This window comes from Mchenga conophoros, linkage group LG4, assembly GCF_057382185.1.
Source record: "Mchenga conophoros isolate Kocher_MC1m ecotype Shallow Benthic linkage group LG4, M_conophoros_male_GT1.1, whole genome shotgun sequence".
In the NCBI taxonomy this organism is placed as follows: Eukaryota; Metazoa; Chordata; class Actinopteri; order Cichliformes; family Cichlidae; genus Mchenga; species Mchenga conophoros.
In genome coordinates, this window is record NC_140529.1 from 13818638 (window position 1) to 13842591 (window position 23954).

The 23954-nt window shown below is 42.3% G+C and overlaps 2 protein-coding genes across 8 annotated transcripts in view; one reads left to right on the top strand and one right to left on the bottom strand.

Moving 5' to 3' along the window:
• The window catches only part of mei1 (meiotic double-stranded break formation protein 1), a 65010-nt gene extending 61752 nt beyond the window's left edge, over positions 1-3258 (bottom strand). For 5 of the 7 annotated variants that reach the window (XM_085270491.1, XM_085270489.1, XM_085270487.1 and 2 more), the window contains exons 1-3: positions 3192-3258; positions 1606-1763; positions 1284-1407 (exon numbers count right to left, since the gene is read on the bottom strand). In XM_085270491.1, the coding sequence (XP_085126617.1) occupies positions 1284-1407; positions 1606-1763; positions 3192-3246 (337 nt within the window). In that variant the 5' untranslated portion in view covers positions 3247-3258. Of the gene's footprint in view, positions 1-1283; positions 1408-1605; positions 1764-2171; positions 2263-3191 lie in introns of those variants that run through there. The other 2 variants (XM_085270488.1, XM_085270492.1) reach the window with 2 other exon arrangements.
• Positions 3259-4502: 1244 nt separating this feature from the next.
• LOC146575683 (ankyrin repeat and fibronectin type-III domain-containing protein 1) lies at positions 4503-23436 on the top strand. Its single transcript, XM_085270500.1, has 19 exons — positions 4503-4666; positions 6809-7173; positions 8627-8891; positions 9011-9211; positions 11108-11221; positions 11609-11706; positions 12037-12127; positions 13145-13252; positions 14728-14827; positions 15560-15689; positions 15827-15946; positions 16177-16283; positions 17624-17738; positions 18000-18166; positions 18429-18606; positions 18801-18963; positions 19276-19442; positions 19608-19806; positions 20446-23436. Exons 2-19 carry the CDS (start codon positions 7009-7011, stop codon positions 21102-21104), a joined length of 3147 nt encoding a protein of 1048 aa, XP_085126626.1. The 5' UTR covers positions 4503-4666; positions 6809-7008; the 3' UTR covers positions 21105-23436.
• The last annotated feature ends 518 nt before the right edge of the window (positions 23437-23954 follow it).

Consider the following 23954-nt stretch of genomic DNA (forward strand, 5'->3'; position numbering starts at 1 on the left):
GCCTCTCCCTTAGAGATAGGGTGAGAAGTTCGGCCATCCGGGAGGGGCTCAGAGTAGAGCAGCTGCTGCTCCACATCGAAAGGAGCCAGCTGAGGTGGTTCGGGCATCTGACAAGGATGCCCCCTGGGCGCCTCCTGGGTGAGGTGTTCCAGGCATGTCCCACCGGGAGGAGGCCCCGGGGCAGACCCAGGACACGCTGGAGAGATTATATCTCTCGGCTGGCCTGGGAACGCCTTGGTATTCCCCCGGATAAGCTGGAGGAGGTGGCTGGGGAGAGGGAGGTCTGGGCCTCTTGGCTTAGGCTGCTGCCCCCGTGACCCGGCCCCGGATAAAGCGGATGAAGATGGATGGATGGATGGAAGATGTTTCACCTCTCATCCGAGAAGCTTCTTCAGTTCTTAAGGTCAAATGGTGGAGAGTCCCAGATATAAACCTAGTGGGAGTATCCCCCCACAGAGGGACAAAAGGACCCCCTGATGATCCTCTAATCACCTGAGCCAAGGTGTGAAACTGGGTGTGGGTCCCAATCCCCGTCATAGTTAAAAGCAAAGCTGTCCACTAGCCTGCAGCCCATGCTAATGATCTTTTTTTTGGTGGCTACTTAGTTTGATGATTCCATCTATGAAATGAGATTTAATGTGGCTGTCATTAAAAATGAAAATCAGTTACATATACAGCACTTAATTAAGGCCCAAATTACTGCATCACATCAAAGTCACAAATCAGTATAATGGTTTAATCACACTACCGATGACAAGCACACCTCTCCAAAGAAAAGAAAAGTAGTAAACTCAAGGTTAACTGCATTATCGGCGTGGATCCTTTTTTTTTAATGAAATCAACGCAAAAACTATTATGTCCAGTAGTGTGAATATTTCTGTATCGTGTTCTGGTTGATTGCTAAGATCAATTGTTCTCTCTGTTCAGCCTGACCTTGCAGAAAAGCTGTAATGCGACTGCACCACCAATACAACAGTGGACTAACACAGTGGTGATTAGCTTCAAGGAGTGCAAATGTTAAACAATCAAGCTCGAGCTAGTGAGAAAACAGCCAGTGATGGTTAGGACTGTCAGTACTGACTGAAGGTCTGTGCACTGCAATAGTACTGTTGATGCTCCTTGTTTTCTAAGTGCATTCCAGTCTGATTTTGCCTACCTAGCATAAAACTGTTTGCACCTTTTAGAGAGATAGCAAGTGAGAGGTGAAAGTCCAGCGCTTCACAATCGCCCTTGCTAGACATTCCTTCTGTTTCTAATCTGCTGCATGTGTTACTATTTCTCACCCAATAGTTTGGCTGTAAAATGCAGACAGACTCTGTGGTCCTGTTGGAGCAGCTCTCTCAAAGCCCCCGGAGAATACTTCAGCACTCCACTTACACTGGACAAGGCAGAAGACTTCCTCACAGACTGCATCCCACAGACAAGCGTGTAGGAGGAGAGATATAGGAGGGTAAATAAAGCTCCAGCTGAGCATCAAGGGAAATTAACAGCATAATGCAATTTTCATACACATTTCCCAATCCTTCCTAAAGGTTGTGCAAGAGAATGTAAAGCCACAGTAAACAGCTACAACATGGAGATGTATATAAATATATTTCTTCTCACTGCTATGTCTTCATCGTCAATCATTTCAATGAGGCAGGCCACACAGAGCAGCAGCCCGCCTCCCTCCACAGGCCCAAGGCGCCTACTCCACTTTGGGTCATGTCTGAAGTGGATCTTGTTGCAAACTATATCCCTGCTTGTCATTCTGTTTGTTTCGCCTGTTCAGACAGAAAGACCACAACAGCTTTTTATACAAAACTGCAGGCGAGCAAGAGTGCTAGCAAGCTATTGTATTACCTAGCGCTACATGCTAACTATAATATTAGCACTAGCTAAAGTTAATTTGTGACTTAGCTAGCCATAATATCCTTAAAAACAGATGTTTTTGAAGATTTCTCTTAAAACCTTCAAAAACATCTGTTTTTAAGTAAAATTATGGCTAGCTAAGTTATAAATTACCTAGCGCTACATGCTAACTATATTATTAGCACTAGCTAGAGTTAATTTATAACTTAACTAGCCATGATTTTCTTTAAAAACAGATGTTTTTGAAGATTTCTATTAAAACAAATGCTATTGACAAACTCTAATAACCACAAAATATGTGTAATAAACCATAAACTAACCTTTGCTGACAGTATATATCAGACGAGAACTGTGCAGAAATGATGGCTAAAGTCAAAACCCCAAACTTTATTGAACATTACAGTACAGTAGGTTACCAAAATAATTCCAAACACTGTTGTACTAATAAAAACTGCATTTATAATGTAAAACATTTTAATATTATAATGATACTATAAAAATAGATATTTATAAACAAATATATGATACAAAAACTTAAGATGTCTATTTATTAAATAACTAAATTCTCCTGTGAAGCCTCCTTCAAAATTTACCTTAACATTAAGTGTTGGTTTTAAAATAAACAAAAAAAAAAGGCCAAATTCTGACAAAAAGATAACACAGGACAATATATTAATATCTTTAAGAGTGGTTTTACTCATATTAGCAAGTGTTATGTTGAAAGCTAACCCTTATTTAAAAACCACAAAAAGAGCTGATGATCTAATGGATTTATCTGGTATCTTTAAATGTGTATGATAATAAAAATGCAAATGAAACAACTCTGGAATAGTGCAAGTACATAACCATAGTTGTAAACTATGAATATATATGAATAACTTGTTTTGTTTTTTTGTAAATGTATGAAAAAAAGATAAGATACAAGCATTTTTTTCTGGTTGTTATTTCACTTTTTTACTAGAAAGATCCATGTGTTGAACAATAGTGCATGAAGATAATGTTCTGGCAAATAATGATAATTATCTGAAATGCTATGATCATTTTTGCTGCAGTTATTGGAACTTTTCAATTTCGTGTACATATGGGAAATGCTTGCCTCATCATTACACTCATGCTTGGTTTTTTTTGTTGTTTTTTTTTTAACATAAAATCACATGAAACAGCTGCTTAGGTCCCATATTTCTTGCTGATGAACATTGGAGCTCAGTACATTGTACTGCTCTAATATTAAAAGTCCAATCAAATCAACAGTCTCTAACATTCAAAGGAAGCCTGATGGTGTATGTTTGAGCAAATCCATGCACAATTAGCCTCACAATTATATATCAACACCAATTTACCCTCCAAGGAATATCTTAGCTGATCGTTATGCTGAGACGTGTGTCTGAGTATCATTTAGCTGTGAAGGCCACAATTTGGTTATCACCATGACAACAAAAGCCTCTGGGTAACTGAGCCACTGTGTGATGATAGGTGTGTGGGGGCGAGTATCAGCTACTACCGACATGTCGATTTATAATCTCCCTCTGCTTCTCTTTAAGCAGAGTTCAGTGTGCATCAAAGCATCACACGTGTGGCCAGCTCATCACTCCGCGCCTCTGTCTGTCAGTGACGGTGTAAATGAGTGTGCAGAGAGATAAACCCTCTCAGAGTTCAATATATGTAACCTTTGACAAATGTGCTGCGCTCCAGCAAACATATTTTAGGCGAAGTGTAGCTACTGCGCTGGGACTGTGTGTGCAGGAAGTGGTCAGAGGGTTTTGTTTCTTCTGGTTGACTGAGAAGAGTCAGACAAGATATCGGTTTATAAATTTGTGCCAGGACAGGAGCTAAATCCATCAGTCTGTGGCTTTTTATTTGCCCCCTGAGAGAGGCAAATATAACACAAAGAGACGGAGAGCCTTTCTCGCTGCTCGGGTAAACAGGCTGCATAATCTGTCAACTTTATTTGACAACTGCTTTACATTTACTTCAAGGGGGCGTTTCAGGGCGAAGACAAATGGTTTGGAAACAACTCCTTTCTCCTTTCTGAGCACAAGTGGGGGGCATAGCATGAGAACAGTTTTCACACCGTTGCCTGGCCTTTCTTTCCCTTGGCTCGAACCACTTCCTCTGCCCCTGCGAAAGCCATTAATGGGGGTGTTGTGGCAATCAAAAAATAGCTCTATAAATTTGTCCATTATCTTCAGCCTACGCTTGATCATATCACCAGCTTCCTTGCACTGCAACACGCTGTTACACAGAGGCAACAACTTTTAGAGTAACAATTTTTATTTTCAGTAGTGGCTGGGATCATCAATTCACTGACTGCTCACAGCAATACACTGGCTAGGATTATCTACTCAAGGATCTGCGCTACCTCATCACCCGGTAAACCTAAACAGAGTGTTTAAACCACAGCACTGGATCATTATATTGTTACTGAGCCCATTTACTACAAATAAATATTGAAATAAATAAACGGGCCACTTCGTGTAAACCTATCAGTGTTTTATGACGCAGCACTGCTTCTAAATATGTTCTCAAAAAAGGAGAAAAAAAAGTTTGGTTCAGAGAAATGATCGCAGATCGGAAGTGGGCGGAACGGGGAAAATATGCGTGTGCGTCGGCTGGGGGAGGCTCGCCGGTCTGTCTCTCGTCTGTAGCGCTCAGGTGCGCTTCATCCTCATTCAGAGGTGAAAACTTTCCGAAACCGCTACCATGGATTATAAGATATCAGCAGGCAGTCATTTATGAAAATACAGTGAAATATGTTGAAGCATCGCGGCAGAGTCGGAGGAAAGCCCGATTAAAGCCGTTAAAGTCCTCTGTGACGGTAAGAGACCGAAAACTCAGTTATGTTTTTAACTCGGTGAAACGGGAACTTAAACTTTGGATGTTTGATCATTTGTGCTGTTTTTGTGGCTATAATGTGGCATACATTGCGTCACCTGTTGGTTAGATATGATATAGCAAAGTTTTTTATACATATATTTAAAGTTTTATTTTAATAAGACCTATACATTTTCTCAAAATAGACCTGCCTTCTGTTACTGTTTTCAAATTGAAACTTTTACTCTGAAACATAGCCTGTAAGATGGTAAGTGGCCTGTATTTATATAGCGCTTTTCTAGTCCCTAAGGACCCCAAAGCGCTTTACATATCCAGTCATCCACCCATTCACACACTGGTGATGGCAAGCTACATTGTAACCACAGCCACCCTGGGGCGCACTGACAGAGGCGAGGCTGCCGGACACTGGCGCCACCGGGCCCTCTGACCACCACCAGTAGGCAACGGGTGAAGTGTCTTGCCCAAGGACACAACGACCGAGACTGTCCAAGCCGGGGCTCGAACCGGCAACCTTCCGATTACAAGGCGAACTCCCAACTCTTGAGCCACAATCAACAAGATCGTTTATGTTCATTTTAATTTGTCCTGCTGCTGAATAATCAGAGAAGCACATATAACTTCAGTGTGCAAGCACAAAGTGAAGTCATGTTTTAACAACAGCCCTTAAACTGAAACTCTTTGTGCCTCATTCATACAAATTCATGTGTCCCAGTCTGATCCCCTAGTTGTGAAGTACTTCCACTCCACCAGTCAACCTGGTGGAGTGGAAGTACTGAAGACCCAGGCAAATATGTTGCATTACTTCCTGGGGGATCTGAAATGTTAGTCATCAAATGTTTCCATACAGCCACAGCAAACTCACAAACCGGAAAGACTTTTGCAAAATATGCAGCACACTCTGCTCTCTTGGCCACAGTACAGAGAGGTAAGAAAAAACCCCCAGTTTGAGACATGAAATAAAACCACAGTGAATCTACTGTATACTTTCTGTTTATGGTCAGACTGGAGCATCTTACTCTCTAGCCTGCTTACATAACCGCTGTTTGCTAGACTGCAGGTTGAACATGTGCAAACACTTTTTCTTGTTTTGCCTTATCTTCAGGCAGACTGAAGAAAAAGAAAACGCAAACAAACACTACGGCTCTCTAAATGACTCCTCAGCACTTTCCATAGCTGATGTAAGGCACAGTAAACAAACTGGGGAAACTGTACCAACAACAGTAGCTACTTTTACCTCTATAGTCCCGCATCCATGTATATAGACAGTGCAGGTACTGTGCGAGCTGTGATGTGCGACGTGACGTGTCACTCAGATGTCATCGTGGTCAAAGGCCCCAGGTGTTGTCCTCAGGTAGCACCAACCAGGGGAGTATTTGCTTTCAGACAAGGACAGCCACCAATGCTCAGCCCTGGGTCTGAGTGTCTCGCTTTCACAAAGATGCTTTTGATATCATAAGCTCAGGACAGCGATGCAAATCAAAACGGCACCGAGATCAGTTTTAACCTGGAGGGCGGTGAAAAGAGAGGATGGACAGAAAGTGGCACTGAAAACGACCTGCTGAGTGAAGAGGAGGGGGAATTTCAGACGGTGCCCAAAGTTAAAAACAAAAAACTGCAAGACAGATTTTCATGCACAAAAAAGTGACTGACTGTAATGATGCAAAGCCAATGGAATTGATAATGAACCATCATTACAGCGGTGGTGATGGATTTTCATCTTCATGCGGATGATGGGAGCGGATTCGAGTTTATTAGCAGGAAAGAATCCTGGCTCTTCCATGCGATCTGGCCTTCCATTCTTCCACTAATTAGATTGATGCGTCTGTTGCCTCGCGTGCTGGAAAACTCCATTCAGAATGAATAAAACCGTGTCACATAATCGTGGGTAAAAAAGATGAACAAAGGGGAGAATAGTGCAAGGCACAAAAATAAATGCTTCGAGGCATTTTCATCTAGTCTGTACAGGAATAGTAACTCTTATCCATTTATCCACCCACACAACACAAGTACTTTTGCTCAGTACTTCAAGTCAGCATCAATTTTTTTCTGTAACGTTGAAAAAGTCTGACTGTGTGTTCTTCTTTTGTTTCCCTCTTTGTATTTCTCACCTTATTCTTTAATCAAGGTTTCCACTGACTTTTATCTTTTACTACGCTCTCCTCTCTATCTGGCTCTAAAGCTGGACTCTTAAACTCTTTTTTTTTCCCTCCAGCCTTTCACACTATCTCTCCAACCTTTTCTTCAACCATCCCCTGTTCCCACGTAGCTCACATCCTCTCCTGCTCTCGCCTGTCCTCTTTCAGACCTTTACTTTCTTCTCTTGTCATGTCTGTATCCATGAGGAACCCACCACAGCGCCGGCGCTCTCTAGGTCCCGTCTCGCCCAAACGCATCTACAGAAACCTGTCCTTCAGACTCAGGGGGGGTGGAGAGTCATCTGTTGCCGCCGACTTGGATGCGCCTAAACGCCCCAGCAAGTCTGCAGATGCTGTAAGATATCCAGGTGTCATTCTGAAAGGGAGCTTTGGTCACGTTGACTGAAATGTCATCTGCCTTGGTTTCTGTTATGGTTAAAAACTATGAGATCTCTACTTGACATTACACGCTATCTCTGTGTCACTAACCTCCTGAGACCTGACAATACATTTTGTGGACACGTGTCTCTCAAGGGTATTCCAATAGGCGAGCAGACTCATTGTTAGATGTCTCACGTGTGAGGCTGTCACCATCGTCAAACTGACTCCTACTGTAGTTTGACAGCCACATTTTATGGGAGCAAGAGATAAAAAAAAAATCAAAGCTAGTTTCAGAAAATAAATCAGTCCTCTGTGACAAAGCATTGTAAGCTTTAAAGCTGACCTATTCGGTTTATCTTATTTCCTGTCATATATTCTGTCATATATGTTATTCATATATTAAATGGTAGATTCGCATACTAAACGTGGTTGTAGTCAGCATATGTCAACAATACAGAAAATACCCCAACAATGAAACGACTATGAGCAAACACTTGGCGACAGTGGAAAGGAAAAACTCCCTTTTAACAGGAGGAAACCTCTTGCAGAAATAGCCTCTGGTTGGGTATTTTAAAACACATTTCTCTTTCTGTTACTGGCTCTGTGTGGCGGCACAAAGAGAGGCACACAGCTATAGCTGTGAGCGCAGAAGCCCGCAACGTCTGCTCTTCATCCCTTCTATTTACGAACCGAGCGGCTGCACAAAAGCTAAATATATAGTAACGACTGATTACTTTGAACTGTGAACTGTGCATGCGTTGTCATGTATGCAGTGCATGGGCAGTTACCTGAAGCTTGCGATTAGTTTATTTAGGGATTGGTTAATTGATTTTCTTGATTGGCTCACAGCCCTGACACACACTGGCAGTTGCTCATAGTTTGATCTCCCAGGTCCATTTCAAATATTTTTGAGCTTGTTGAGTATGTGTCAAAACACTGTGTGTGCAGGTAAAAATTTATAGTTTTAACATCTGCTTTAAAAAAAAATCAAAACAAAACAAAAAAACTGAATTCTTGAAGTTCAGCATTAAAATTTTCCAGTCTTCTTTTATTTTATTGAGAAATTCCCTAATGTCCACTACACAGGGCATTACATTACACTGGGAAAAAATGCTTTCAGAAAAGGAAATCACTCTCAAGCACCCTCTGTTATATAGAGCTGCTCCTGCTGCTGCTTCATATAATAATAAGAGCAATTCACAAACTTTCCTGGTCTCAGGAGGCTCCTGTATAAAGCATCAGTCGAGGCACCTTTGGTTTATGATTTGATTTGTGTCCGATATCATTCTCCCTTTTAACGCTCCCTTCTCTTTACTGCGGGAAATAAATCTCTCTATCCTTCTTAACCCTCTTTCTCTTTCTCTATCTCGTTCCTCCACCTGCCTACCCTCCCGCGGCCCTGCACCCTTTCTCCTGCTCCCCATCAGTACAAGACCCTGTGGGAGGCAGTGGAAAATGAGGATACACTGGCTGTACAAAGCCTTCTGTCCAGAGACCGCAGCAGCGGTGGAGGAGGCGGAGGCGTATGGGAGAAAGGAGAGAAAAAAGACAGGGACTGGGAGAGGGACCGGGAGAAAGGGGTGAACAGAGTGAGTGAACAGGGGCTGGTCCCCCTGGATGTGGCTGCCCTTACCCACAATTCCCCGCTGCTTCATGTACTGACAAAGGCAGGAGCCAGACACAACCCTGTTTGTAAGTCTTTTCATGTAAAATGTCAAAAGTAATGGTGTAAAATCAGATTCTGTACGGCTTGACTTTAATTCAGATTATGCCCTTTGTCTTGCTTCGTGTGCTCGTCCTGTGCCTCTCAGTGTGCCGACCAGCGGAGTGGGCACTCAAGCTGGACGCTCTGGTGGCCTTGGCAGATAAACGGACAGAAGAGAGGAAGACGGAGTTAGCGAAAAAGGCCGGGGCAGGCCCTCAGGCACAGGCTGATCTTCAGAGGCACATCCAGCTCTGGAGGCTGCGGCAGCAGCTGTACTATCGGATGAGAGAGAACTTCCAGAACACAGGTCAGCGGTCAGCTTGTGGTATTTCACTGTTTCGCTGCTTAGCACTCAAACTCAGATCAGTTTTCTTTCTGTTTTCAGTGAACTCTCGCTCGTTTTTCCCCCTCATTCTTTATTTCTGCTCTCATAATAAAACTTTTTCTGCAGCCAGCGCAGTACTTTCCTGCCAATTTAACTCTACAAAGCCACCCGCCACTGCTGACAAGACGGCAGTGATCAAGTCTTCAACTCAACATCTTGCTTAAGTTTTACTAAAACTCTCCCTCTAGCCTCTTTCATCTCATCCAACATTCAGCAGACTGCCGTATCATCAGCCTTTCAAATCCTCTCCTTCCCTGCACTCCCTCCACTGGCTGCCTGTATCAAATAAACCCTCACAGCTGTAGATTTCAATAGAAATTCACACGTGCAAAAACCTTCAAGACTTCGGCAAATCATGCGTCGACGCATCAGGCAACTTACCATCCTCTGCACCACCTGTTCAAGCCTTTTCCTCTTGGCTCTCTGTTGGGCTAATTTTTTTTGTCTTATTTTTTTCAGATTTATATTGCAATGTTCCCCGCTGTACCAACTTTAACAGCTCTTTATAAACGTCTCTCCTTAGCTCTCGTTTCATTTCTCTTTCAAGCACAGCCAATTCTCTCTCTGACTGTTTTATTATCGCAGCGTTATTGTAAGGGCAGCCAGGCCCCGGCGCTTGTTTTCATGTGCAGTGAAATTAAACTCACTCTTATTGTAAATCTCGCTGGGTAGGAGAGCCGGATGGCATCTTTAAATATAAAATATGGATGTGTTTTTGTCTGATGACTGTGACTTACTTATGGTAATGTTTTCACTCAAGATTACATCTTAGGCTGAAGAAACGGAAACACAATTAGATTTAATCATCAAACTCTGGCAGCGTTTTAAGGTACATAATTGTGATAATAAAAAGCTCCAAGATTGTCTTGAAACAACACAGAGTCTGCAGGGAATACAATTTTCAACCCTGTAAAGCCTGAGCCATGAAATAATGGCCCCAAAATTCAAAGTTTTTGAATCTGGAATGTTTATTCAAGCATCATTTTTCACAAAATCTGGTGTTTTTGTGCAATTTATTTAGGTTTTTCAGGAGAAAGATTTGATGATGATGTAAATAAATAGCGCACAAATACACAAAATTTGTAAGTGTATTTACTGCATACAGTAATTTATTTATTTTTCTGTTTTTAATACAGTTTAATTCACTTTGTCTTGTTGGCCCTTGTGCTGCTGTAACATGTGAATTTCCCCAGTGTGGGATTAATAAAGTCTGTCTATGGTACAGTTGGCCCTGCAGGGTTGACATCAGTCTGGAACAGTCTGATTGCATATCATTTTTCAGTAGCCAGCTGCTAATGCAGTGCTCGTTTTTAACCTTTCTTTAACTGTTGGCAAACCCAGTCAGATGGTTAAAGATTAAATGCTTGGTTGTGGCGCTAAAAAGCACCAGTGTGGGAATAAAAGCCATGGAGAAATAGCTTTTATGTTTAAGAGAATAATAGCCGTTACTGTATCTATCTCCTTTTCTGTTAGTGTGTGCCCTGCCACCAGCTGACCTCACCATAGGCCGAGGTCAGACATCAGTCTGTGGTTGCCGTGATCACCTATTTAAGAAAACCTTAGCTGAGCTAGTGTAAAATAATATGTAGTCTTTCTAAGATAGAGGACAAATATACTAGTGGTTATCAGTGATATCTGTTGGATGTGATAAATTTTCCGGAGTTTATTTGTGTGTGTGTGTTTTTTTTTTTGTCATCAAGTTTACTGCAGTGTGATATTCTGTAAAACTCAGTGCAGTACTTTGGCTGTCTGCATTTGTTCTGTTATTTACTCGTGCTCATTTTAACCCGATTTTTATCTTTTCAATGTTCCACGCAGAGCTCCCGGGCTCCCCCAGTCATGTGTCCATCCTGGTGACGAGCACATCCTCTCTGTTTGTGACAATCAAAGAGCCAGAGGGGGACATGGTGGGGCTCATCACCCGCTACAGAGGTAGGGAGAGAACCAGGCAAGAAGACTTTCATGGAGGATTGGTTGAATGGATGGGTAGATAAAAGGGTCAGTTAGATGTGGGGCAGAAAATGGATCGATTCATGATGGATAGATAAGGAAATTAATGGAGTATAGACTTTACTGGTGCAATTTAATCAAAGTCTTGAAAGTAATTTAAGCCGGCTGACACAGTATCTAGTTTGGGCTGTTTTTGCTGGTCGGTTTTATAGACGTATAAATGTCATGCTTCGCGGCCAAGAATAGATTAAGCCCAGATGCAGCAAGTTCCTAAACCTGTAAACACTCACGTCCTTAAGTTATCCCTCACGAGGGGTTTTGAGCAAAGCCAGAGAATAATCTATCTGTGGGATTGTTTTGCATTCACAGTCGAATGGAGCACCTCGGCCAGCTTCAAACGCATCCTCGGCACGGCCCAAGTTATAGAGACCAAGAACCCCTCCTACGTTATCAAGGGGCTGACGGCAGTAAGTCGCCCACAGTCACACGTATTCACAACCACAGATAACAGCTGCAAATGCACAGATGCTGCAGACACGCACAGAAACTGACACCTGTAATTTCTCAGAGGCACATAATCAAGCAGACGGGTATAAAACACGTGCTGCAGCTCTGCACCCACACACACTGTGTTTATTGCTCCTCCATCACTATCTTCTGCACTGAACCACCTCTCATAAGAGTACACTTATCAGCAGGCTCACTTTAACCAGATGAATTAATAATGAGAGCGCCGTATGGCTTCTTGGTTAATGCTCGGTGATAATTTGGCAGGTCTGCTGTTTCTCCAAACACAGGGAGTGCATTACTTCGTGAGAGTGAGCGCCTACAACGTGAAAGGATGGGGCCCGCCTCAGTGCTCCACTCCAGCCAGCGCTGCCCCCTCCAGTGAGTGTGCAGAACTACACAACTTTGATGAATGTGGATTTTGAAGCTTCGAAAGAGCTCCATTCTTTCCCTCTTTGTCCCAGTGTAATAGAATTACTTAGCTGACATTAAGCTTGATGTGAAAGAAGTCCAATCCTCTCGTGGCTTGTAGATTAATGAGTTATTAAAACGTGGAGACTTAAAGACGGCAACACGAGTCAATGGGCCTTGCAGCCGTGCCGCTTTGACTTTGAATTTTTGGCTCGTAATCTTTCTTGGACGCCACCCACCCCTATCGCTGGGCTTACTTGCTGTTACTTTCTACTTCTAACAAAAGCCAGAGCTGCCAAGCAAGGATTTGTAATGGGGAATAAAGGCTGAAAATATTGATGTCAAAGCAAACACTGGTCAGTAAACAATCACAGCCAGAGTGTAATAGATTGCCCAATTTATCGTAAAGGAGATTTGTTGTGCTTTTCCTTATTTTCTGTCACATATGCTGTTACAGTAGACAGTATATCATATCAATCATGATAAGAAATCCCTCTGAACCCAAAACTCAGGCTTCAGGCAGTTTCTTTCTATACGTTACTATATAATGTCAACATGCACACACACAGGTGGGTGCAGAATCCCCATCCGCCTGCTGTTAATACCTTGAGATTGAGGGGCTTCACTAAGACCCAGTATAAGATCAGTAGGAATTATTCTGTCAACCTTGAGATGGAAGTGAGCGGAAATTAAATAAATAAATAAAGATTCACTTTAAAAACACACACACACACGCAAAAGATCCCCAGCTTAAATAGATACATGATTCGAGCGAGTCACAATGAATCAACTTCAATTTCAACTTTCACAGCATACAGACGGTCTCTCATGGAGACGCTGTCGCTTCCTAATCACCAAAAGATTAAAAAAAAAAAAAAAGCGGCACTCAGGAGTCGCTTGCAAATTATTTCTTGCTGTCTTAGCTGATTTTCCTAATTGCATAGAAGTGAAAGCCACAATCTGCTTCTCTCTGCCTGTCCTGTGCAGGTTGGAGAGAGTGCGCTGGTGTAAAGTCACAGCTCAGAAATCACGAGGCCCTCGTGAGGAAGCTGCTGGAAGATGCCAAGGAGTCGCATCTTAGAGGATATTGCATAGGTAACGTGAGACCTCTGGTTTTTTTATGCTTTGGTGCATTGGGTCCAAGTGCACATGTTGTTGCCGTTGTGTGTGTGTAATTATACTTGCACAAAATTGAGCTTTTATTGAAATTCTTATGTGTTGTATTTTCAGCCTTGCCTTAAGAATCTCGTGTGGTATTCAGATGTTCATGTTGTTTTAAAAATAATTTGAAACACATCTTGAAATTATAGTAAAAGAGAATGCAAAGTTGTTCTTAAAGTTGTTTGCACAATCTGCTTTTTCATTTAACCTACTAAGACCCAAACTCTTTCATGGCATGCATTTTTAATTTCTCTTTGCTATTTGGGCTGATTGGGACCTGATGAATGTAAAAACAAAGAATTACCTGATTTTTTTATTTATTTAATTAATTAATTTATTTTAACCTGATTTTTGTTGCTGAGAAAAATGAGATCCACATATGAGGACATTCATTTTAAATTTCGATAGAACAGTGGCAGTACAATGTCCTGGTAAGTGGATATCAGGCCCTTGTAGAGCAAAATTTACTATTTTGGTCTAGACAACCCAAAATGTGTCCACATATGTGGACGCCAGGTCCTAGGAGGGTAATGCTGTGAATGAATGGAAAGAGCTCCCTACTAGCCTGACAGCATAGACATTTTCATATTTTCTCCCAGAACTCAAAAAAATTGATTTCAAGAAGTCAGTTTTGTCAGATACAACATCTTTATCTGAATTTTGTTTATATACTGATAGGGTAATTTGCATGTAGGAGTTTTGTGATGTGTTTAAGGAGCCGTCAGTGGGCGATCGTGGCTCAAGAGTTGGGAGTTCGCCTTGTAATCGGAAGGTTGCCGGTTTGAGCCCCAGCTTGGACAGTCTCGGGCGTTGTGTCCTTGGGCAAGACACTTCACTTGTTGCCTACTGGTGGTGGTCAGAGGGCCCGGTGGCGTCAGTCTGTCAGTGCGTCCCAGGGCAGCTCTGGCTACAATGTAGCTTGCCATCACCAGTGTGTGAATGGGTGGATGACTGGATGTTTAGAGCGCTTTGGGGTCCTTAGGGACTACTAAAGTGCTATACAAATACAGACCATTTACCATCTGAGGGGTTCTACCTGTTCAGGGACTTTCTTACATTTTGTCCCATGCCAGTATTTAATATCTAAAGAAAATATTAATTCTGTGTTCTTTAACTGTGGTGGTTTACATGTTCAAAGTAGCTGTGTTTTCCGTTCAAGATGTGTGCAAACAGTCAGAAAATCAGATTATTTGCACAAGCCTTTAATGTGCATACTCGACAACATTTTATTTCTACTTCTCACCATTTATATCAGCAGCATGCGCTAGAGATGTCAGCTCCTTTAAATACAAAGAGAAAAGTCTTTTCCCTGCCTTCACCCAGTCAAGTGTCGTGCGTGCACAGTGAATGTATTTTGGGAGATAAAATGAATTTCATCCAGTCTGATCCTCCTCGCCTCCTCTCCACAGAGAGCTCGAAGCCCCAGAGTCCCAGCAAGCGTCTGTCAGTGTCTCGAGGCATCAAACAACTGTTCCAGTCCGCCACCAAGTTTGTTCGTTTCCTACAGAGGTAGCGCTCAGTCTCTCTTACCTATCCCACTGTGCCCTGAGGGTATCACAAGTAATGGATTAAATGCAATCCCATTAGAGCAGCATAGGCTGCAAAGTTGAAAAGCCTTATCTCTTACTGTTATTGCAGAGAACAGTAGTCACATTAGAGCCACTGTAGCTGTTAGTAAAAAGGTCTTTTGAACAGAACGATGGCTGTAATCACTGGACTGTGGCAAGTGGCAGGTGACTGATAAATCCTTCATCCTCCCACAAGCGATCCGTCGACCACACTCACCACATCAGAAGCTAGCAAAGTACAAAAGATCGTGCTGCATGATTATGTTCATGAATATGAACCACAGTGAAGGTTAAAAAAAAAAAGAAAACTTTGGTAGTGAACAGAGAGAAGTTGACTGTGTTTGGACCCCTGAGTAATTTAAAAAAAAAGAGACCATGTTTCCTACTGGACTGTCATGTTGGTCTATGAAACCAGCCTCTGTGCTTTTGCTTTACTTGAGGGATTATAAGCTGCTTTGACAGTAATAAGTGTTTGAAAATCCACTGGGTGATTCAAAAAATAAATTGCTGTCAAGCCACAAAATTGATCTTTTTCAGCTATAAACTTTCCCCCCGGAGGCATTGCTTTTTATTGTTTCTTGTAATTTTGCGGTCCGCGGTGACTTGTGAAATTGAAAGCAGCGTGTGCACTTTTTCTGACGATATCTGCGTTTTCTCAAATTGATCCGGTCAGGGGGATGTACTTGGCGACTGTGTTCTACCACAAGGATAACATCCTGGTCACAGCCGAAGATCAGATCCCACTGGTGGAGATCCAGTGCTGCTCCACCTCCATCACCCAAGACTTCCTTTGGCTTGCCAAGGTGAACTGTTACATAGCTTGTTGACTCACTGTACAAGTAATTGAATGATCACAATTCATAAATATTAAATATATTTACAGAAAATGAATCTCAGTGTGATTTTTCTGCTTAAATTGGGTGTTCGGTTTTTCTTGTAGCTGTCCTGTGCATGGCAGCAAGTGCCCTGGCTACAGCAAGGGCTTTCCTCCGCTCACTCATCTCCCTCCTCCCTCCTTCAGAACAGACACAACATTTTAAGAGCTGTTTCCCAGCTGCAGGTAGGAAGTTAAGCCGCCTATTGTTAAGATAAGAAGCACCAAAATGGGTTAATTGCTATTTTAATTACTTCTTTACATCTCTTCCTCCTCTTCCTTTCCTTATTTTTGCCATGCTTTCCTCTGTCCGGCTACACAACTGCGCCCACAGATCCCCTGTTTGGCTGAATTAATCTCCAATGCACTTATACTTTTTAATCCTTGGTTTCTCTTGTCCACCTCTCTGATGTCAGTCTTCTCTGGGAGCAGTGGACCTGGGCCAGATCTACTATGAACCCCTGAAGGATCGGCAGGGCAACGTACTGCTAGTCACTCTGAAGGAATTTCCAAACACTCCCAGGTAAGAAAAGGTCAAAGAAAAAGGGCAGAGAGCACCAAAAGGGCTTTAAACTAATTGGGCAAATACAATTTGGAAAAGTTAGAATCCTGGAAAATGTAAATAAGGGCAGAATGCAAGAATATGAAAATCCCATAAACCCATACTGAATACGTGAGAAGACACAGGAAACATATTTGTTTAAACTGAGACATTTTGACAGGGGTGGGAAAGTAAAAAGAAATGTTTGGAGGAACATTTTGCAATTAATTAGGTTAAATAGTAACAGGTCAGTAACACGACTGGGTATAAAAAGAGCATCTTAAAGAGGCAGAGTTTCTCAGTAAAGATGGGAATGTAGTCAGCATTCTGTAAAAAACTGTATCTGGAAATTATGAAAAGAAATCTGAATAATGTTCTGAAATTAAAATGCAAAGACTTTGATGATCTCATATTATGTTCTGTATATTATTAGAGAATATGGAGAAATCTCTGTGTGTAAGGGACAAGACTGAAAATCTGCCCTCAGGCAACACTGCATGAAAAACAGATGTGATTCGTCATGGAAATCACTGCATAAGCTCAGGAACACTTCCATAAATCACTGTCTGTGAACGCACTTGGCGTCCACACAATTCAGGTTAAAGCTCTATCATGCAAAAAGAAGCCGTATTTGAAAATGATTCTGAAATGCCTCTGTCTACTCTGGCACAAAGCTCATTTGAAATAGACGGAGACAACGCGAAAAAACTGTTCTGCTGTCAGGTGAAGGTGGTGAAAAGCAAAAATCTTTTTAGGAGAACGTGGACACAACATCCTCTGGACTAAAGAGCAGAGGCACCATCAGCACTCGGATCAAACGCCTGCATGTCTGATGGCATTAGTTTGCATCAGTGCTGATGGAATTGACAGTTTGCACCATATATAAAAGGTTTTAGAGGAATGTGCAGTGTGCTCTGGTCCAAATTATGTCTTTTTCAGGTAAAGGCTAAACCACATACTGCATTTATTATAACAGCATGGCTTCATAGTAGAAGTGCTAAACTATCCTGTCTGGCTGTCCAGGCTTTTCACCTGCTGAAAACATCTGGCACGTCATGAAATCATAGTTTCAGAATTTACCAGGAAAAAAAACTTCTATCACACTATCACAACAAAAATGACCTTTGTTTGCAGTCGGTGGTAGCGTAATTAGGTGTCAAGCTGGGCATGTTTGGAAGTCATGCTGTACAATATCTTTGGGTTATACAGCCTGTCAGCTGGTTGTTGGTGGGGTACTGGCTTTGCTATTCTTGATGAATCGACCTTTTCTTTGGTGGTTCCACGTGGTTGCATTTCATTTTTCCCTGGCTTGTCTGCTCTAGCCCCCCCGACCCCCCGCTCCACTGGATGCCTCTGGCACGCCTGGAAAAGAACCGCAGCAGAACGCCTCTGCTGCCTGAGCCCACCGCCATGGACATGCTCGCTGAGCAGCTCAAGGTGAGGAGAGGAAAACAGTCGCACCCAGCAGCGGCTTTCAACAATAGCGCATTGGGCGCTGAGTTTTACTGAGCCACTAGTTTACCTCCTGTGCTGCTAACCCTGAAAAAGCACTGAAATTAATTTGGGATCCCCAAACTGAATTAGCTAACAACACATAGTGAGGCAGGGGGAAATAAGTCTCATAAGCTTTACATCCTATTAACAGATCTTAACATTTCGCTCTCTTTTGCACCGTATCTCTTTGTCTCTGTTCTCCAGGAGAAGCTGTCCTTTCACAGGCACTGCCTCCAGTGGGCCCAGCCGGGTCTGTATGTGGGCATCCTGAAACTGTGTAGCTCGGTGGAACAGATCAGGGTGCTGGTGCCTCAGAGGTTGCCCAGTTTACTCTGCCACACACGGGTTCGGCACAACGCGCACGTGACCAGGTAACGTAACTTGACCAGGTGATATCTGTGTCAGTCCCTTGATAGACTATGTTGACGTTCATCAGGTTATTGCAGTATTTTTACAACTTTATCTGGAAAACAACCGTCGAAAAAGATATACTATTTTAAATGATCTGCACAAACAAGTGCAGTATCTATACAAATGTTAGGGCTTCAACAGGCAGTGATACTGGATTGTTTTTGGACCTCTCTCCTTACTTATTATGCCCGTTTTGTTGACTGTGTTTTTACTGTGTGGCAGAGAGGAGTGGACGTGGCTTCAGAGTCATGTTTACACTGCAGCCAATGGCGGTGTTCAGAGTCTGTTGGACGCTGAGGACGAGAGCACGATGGAGAGCAGCAGTATGGAGGAATTCGTCAGGTCTCTGAGAGCAGCAGTCACACATCTCCTGACGAAGCTCAACATCCCCCTCTACAGGGTAAACACTACTTTCCAGCCACCTCATATTTACCTGAAACACCTGAAATTCTCTGTCAGACTATTATGAAGAGAAATAATCTTTTAAACTGATTTTCTTTGTCCGCTTTATGTTGTTTTATCAGCACTAGCTCTTGATCCAGCGGAAGGATTTTCTGTTTCTCATCTGTATTTGAATAATTGTGTTTCTCACAGGCGTATCAGTACGGCGTGTACACCCAGGAGTTGCTTCAGTTTGGGGATAACCTGTCAATGCTGCTGCTGCTGCCTCCCAGTGAGGACTTCAGCTCCAGTTACTGGCCTCTGGTGGGGACCAAGGAGCCCGGCCTCACCATGCCTCTGCAGATCTTTGAGCTGGGTAAGTGGAAAACTATATATCCAGTGGATCTATTTAACAATGGTAGCGCAGAGTGTTTCAGTGATGAGAAAAGGGACCCAGAAACGGCGAGCTAGACTGACACATACCGTCTAAATGAGACTACAGTTTTAAATGTTAAATAAATCCCTGCAAAGATATGCAGAAAGCACACTGAGGCACAATGTCTAATGCAGTTCACTGTTCTCCTCTCATTAAAGCTAGAGTAGAGTGCACTGATAAATTCTGTGGCTTTTTCCTCCTGGCTTTGATGAAGTCATTTGTCTTTCCTCTCCTCTCTGGCTTGTAACCCAGTTCACTTCTGGACATATGAGCGGGATTTCCTCTCACAGTACTGTCAGGCCTGGGTAAGGCTGGAGCTGGACACTCACCTTGCCCAGCAGGCTCTACGGGAAGCGCTGGAGACCAAAGAGGTGCAGGAAGCCCGGGAGCGGCTGAACCACATCAGTGGGCTTTCACAGGTGAGATCCTGTGACACGTGGTTTATATTTGCTTCCACTGTTGCCAAATCCACATTTCAGTTGACTTAATTATATTAAAAAAAGTAAAGTAAAGATTTCATAATGAAAGTGAATTAGAGACAAACGCTTTACTGTCTCTACTGCCTGTTTTTTATGTTTCATTAGCGTCTGGATGTGGTCTGGAGGGATGCCCGCTGGATTATGGACTGTCTACAGTGTGTTCGGTCCAAACAGTGGGTGGGGGCGGTGCCTTTAGGCCTGGTGATGGGAGGAGACCCACCACCATGTCCTGATGGTGAGGAAGAGGAGAGTTTGACTGTCCGATTGTCATGGCCCCATCGATTAGCACAGAGAGCCATTACAGGTACTGCAGTCATGCTAGTGTACACATGTAGCACTGAATACACAAAAACATTATTTAACATGAATTTAATTACTTATTTACATAATTTTAAAATCTGTTGACTTTCCCCTATAATGGCCTTTAAAGTTTGCATGTTAAATGTAAAAGTTGTGACAAATGACTGGATAGATCAACTGCCTTCAAAGACCTGCTGTGGAAGAGAGCCTGAGATTGATGATACCCAATGATTGAATGTGGAGTGGTGTATAAACACATAGTGAGTGAAAAAATGTGAGTGAAGAAGACAAATTCAGAGCATCACGGGAAGCCCCAGCAGCCTAACTAAAGGAGGATTCAGGGTCACCTGATCCAGATCATTTTATTTATAAGATTAATTATATGTTTAAATCTTATTCGATCAATCTGAAAAGCAGCAGCAGAAAGCAGTTGCGGATATTTATACTTGGCAAAACAGAAAATATGTCTGCTAGTCAAAACACTTGAGGGAAAATTGAATATTACAATGAACTGTTACCATTGCACTGTCATAATAACCGCTGTTACAAGAATTAAGTGTAATTTGTAGAGCAAATGATGCTTTAAAACAAAGATAAATACTTTCTCTTTCTCGACCTTATTTTCTTCGTGCTTCTCTTTCAGAGAATTCGGGCAGTGCGACTCCGCCAAACATCGTCACCGCTGAGGTGTCAGCTCCAGCTATCCCTGCAGAGGCTGCGCTGGTGTTGATGGAGGGTGTCGTGAAGGGAGGGTACCCTGTAGACATCACCACTCAGTTGCCTGCAGACTTGGCAAGTTCTGGCCAGTCAGATTTGGGATCTGGAAATGCTTTAATGGAGTCTGGATTGAAGCCTGCTGCTGTTGCACAGCTGGAAGTGGACTATCCAACTTTGGACACACAGGAGTCCTACAGCATCACTGAAGTAATCCGGCCGATGGAGATGGCAGAGTTGGTGGACATCTTGCCAACGCTGAGTCTCATTGAGGAGGAGAACCCCTCATGCCCATCCACGCCATCAGTAATGGACATGCTAGAGAGCTTTGGACTGGACATTGGTGAAAGAAACTCCATCTTTGAGTTTGGGAATTCAGACCCAGTGGATGGAAGCAGCTGCCCGTTGTCACAAGAACAATACACGCCTGCCTCTTACGGCACGGTGAATGGCGCAGATGGTGATGCGCCTGTTTCCACAGACGTTCCTCAAGACAAAGCAGAGACTCAGAAGCTTCCCAGTAAGGGGGCGTGTCTTCCAGTAAGGAATCAAGTGGAGTGGGAGAGACCCTCTAACAGCCCATCCTGATGTCAGCTTAAACACCTGGATCCTTCAGACTTTAGTGTGAATTTACATGCAGAAAATCCAAATTTGACCCTGTGACTTAGACATTCTCCTTGTTTCCTGATCTTAAATCAGTGTTTTAAATGACAGGCAGATACAAGCTCATATCGCACACTTGTCACACCCAAGATAATGGAAAATACGGGAAATGAAAAGGAGGCTGTGTGGATTTTTTCCCTTTTTTTTTGCACATTTCTTTGGCTTTAGTTTATCTTTTCTAATATAGAGTCCATTTAACCTTGTTAGGTGGAAAAATTAAGCTATATTGTTGCTGTTATGACTTGAAAACCCATTATTCACTACAGCACAAAAACATCCACGCTGCTGCTTGTCGGAGCTGTAAACAAACCCATTAAATTCCCACAATTCAGTCAAATGGAAGCATTTGCTTGGCAGATTAAGAAAAGCTGTCATACTTGCATGTGTAACTGAATAATTACGGCTGTGTTTGGTTTGGTTCGAAGCGGTTTCTCTGGTTTATTTACCACAGAGAGGCAAACTGAACGAGAGCGCTGAAAGCATATTAGAATGTAAGAACACAATAGGATATAATGGTCTTGCCTTTCAGCTCGGCGTCTTTCAATGAAAGTCAGTATATGGCCATTTTAATGAGACGCTTTTTCAAATTAAACTTCTTTGTGCGTTGCCACAGTTAATACTATTATGGAAGTGCAATATGTTAGGCATAAAATACAAATGCTTGAGTCGGTTAGCCAGCCTTGAGAGGCTGAATCAGCGTGCGACCTCATAAACGAGCTGTAGTAATGAATGTACTATTAATGAAATGACATCTAAACATCCCAAACATCCAGATAAATGAATTTAGAGGCCGTTTGTATCTCCTACATGTCCTCACTTCTAGGAGAAAATCAATGCCTGCATGTCTGATTTCAAAAGCCCCTGCACTCTCTGACAGCTGCTAATGCACTCCTGCTTGTTTGACATGTTATCTCACTCTGTACTTGTTAAGGCTGGAAATCCATCATAGTTTAATGCAATTTCAAATCACTCAGAATGACTTCAAGCGCCCATTTGATGCTGGAAGATGGTGCACTTACACAGATTGTTAATTAAACAAAGAGGAGCGCGGAGTTTGACTTGAGATAAGCAGCTTGGTATTTGAATCGCACCCCCATCCCTTTATGATAAAACGAAGGCGTAGAAACATCAGCTTTGAACGGTATTTGGTTTAACAATACAATCTAGTGGAGCGATCTGCTGAGAATGTCCCCCCACTGATGTGTCGAAATCATTCGTCTTAAAAGAGCAGATAAAGGACTACAGCAGCGTGATGTTCAAATTCTTATTAAGATAGAGCCGGCTCTGACAAACTTTGAATAGTTACAGGTGGGATCAAAGCAGAAGTTTTTTCCCCCTGTGTAATTTAGTGGGAAAGCATTTATGGTATTTAATGTGTATCAGAGGAAGCTTGGTCACCATACATCAGTTAGAGCACATCATTGATCTTGTGCTTTAAATGCTCAGTCTGTGTGTGAGGAGGTGAAAAGTGTTGGGATGGTGAAAAGTCATATCAGGTCGACCTGACCATACAGAGGGGAATCTGCCCCCTTTGGTAACTTGATACATTTTTAGATGGAAGAAGAGTGAACTGGTGTTTGCTCTGAAGATGATGGACCATAGATGGCTGTTTACTGACATCTAGTGGTCAAAATTATTAAAACTCTCTTCAATTTGTGGCTAATATGCGAGTTTTGGCATTCGATTCATGCTTTTCTGATGTTTACAACTGGCTGGAACATAGATGCAATGCAATAATGAATAATAAGAGAAATGTTAAGTAAAGTGAAAACAATCAAAACTATTTATCCTGTCACACTCAGATCTGCAGTTTGTTGTGTTTATCACAGCAGGGCTCACAGTAGTTACTGAAATATCTTTTGTTTCAATAAATAGCCCGCTCTTAATTTTAGTGTGCTTTAAAAATGATAACACTGGCATCAGTGTTGGTATTAACTACTGGTATTAGCTCATCTTAATGACTTGCTACTGTTTTGGTGTCATGTATTTACTGTGTAATCTGTGGCCTGCAGTTTAGGTTTCTCTTTAAGTGGCAAAAGACAAGGGAGGAAATTTTACACCACAGGGCTAACTCTGGCTTATTTAGTTATTTTCCTGTTTGTGAATAAGCACAGTCCATTTCAAATAAATCAAAATTAAATCAAAATGTTCAGAGTTTCAGATCTTTTCCAAAGCTCCATGTCCAAAAAGGTAGTTTAAAATGTAAATAAAAACAATGCAAAGATTTGCAACTTCCTGGCCCATATTTCACTCACAGTTAAACAGAGAAAACCTATTAAACACATATAAGTGTTTAAACTGAGCATTTTCAGAAAAAAGTGTGGCACTTTTGAATTTGGTGGCAGCAATACGTAGCAAAAAGTTGGGCAGAGGCAACAAAAGACTGGAAAATGAAGTCATAGTAAGAAACAGCTGGAGGAGCATTTCGCATCTAAGAGCACCTTTGGGGGGCAGAGGTTCGAATAATTTCAGAATAATGTTCCTCAGTGTAAAACTGTGAAAACTCTGAATGTTCTCATAATAACAGCACATAAAATAGAAAGTTTCAGAGAATCTGGAGAAAAATCTGCTCAAGGGACAAGGCTGAGAATCAGTAGAAGATCTCTGTGATCTTTGGACCCTCGGGCAGCACTGCATTAGAAACAGGGATGTTTCTGTCATGGAAATCACTGCATGAGCTCAGAGACGTGTCCAGAAGTCTGAAGTTCACAGAAGTCTGTGAACATAGTTCATCATGGCATCCACTAATGCAGGTTACTTTATTAAAAGAAGAAG

What these genes read in the sequence shown, in the direction of transcription:
- LOC146575683 (XM_085270500.1), top strand. Translation starts at nt 7,009, where the DNA reads ATGTCTGTATCCATGAGGAACCCACCACAGCGCCGGCGCTCTCTAGGT. An exon ending in TCTTAGAGGATATTGCATAG is followed by an intron (nt 13,253 to 14,727) that starts GTAACGTGAGAC and finishes TCCTCTCCACAG; the next exon opens with AGAGCTCGAAGCCCCAGAGT. An exon ending in GAGCTGTTTCCCAGCTGCAG is followed by an intron (nt 15,947 to 16,176) that starts GTAGGAAGTTAA and finishes CTCTGATGTCAG; the next exon opens with TCTTCTCTGGGAGCAGTGGA.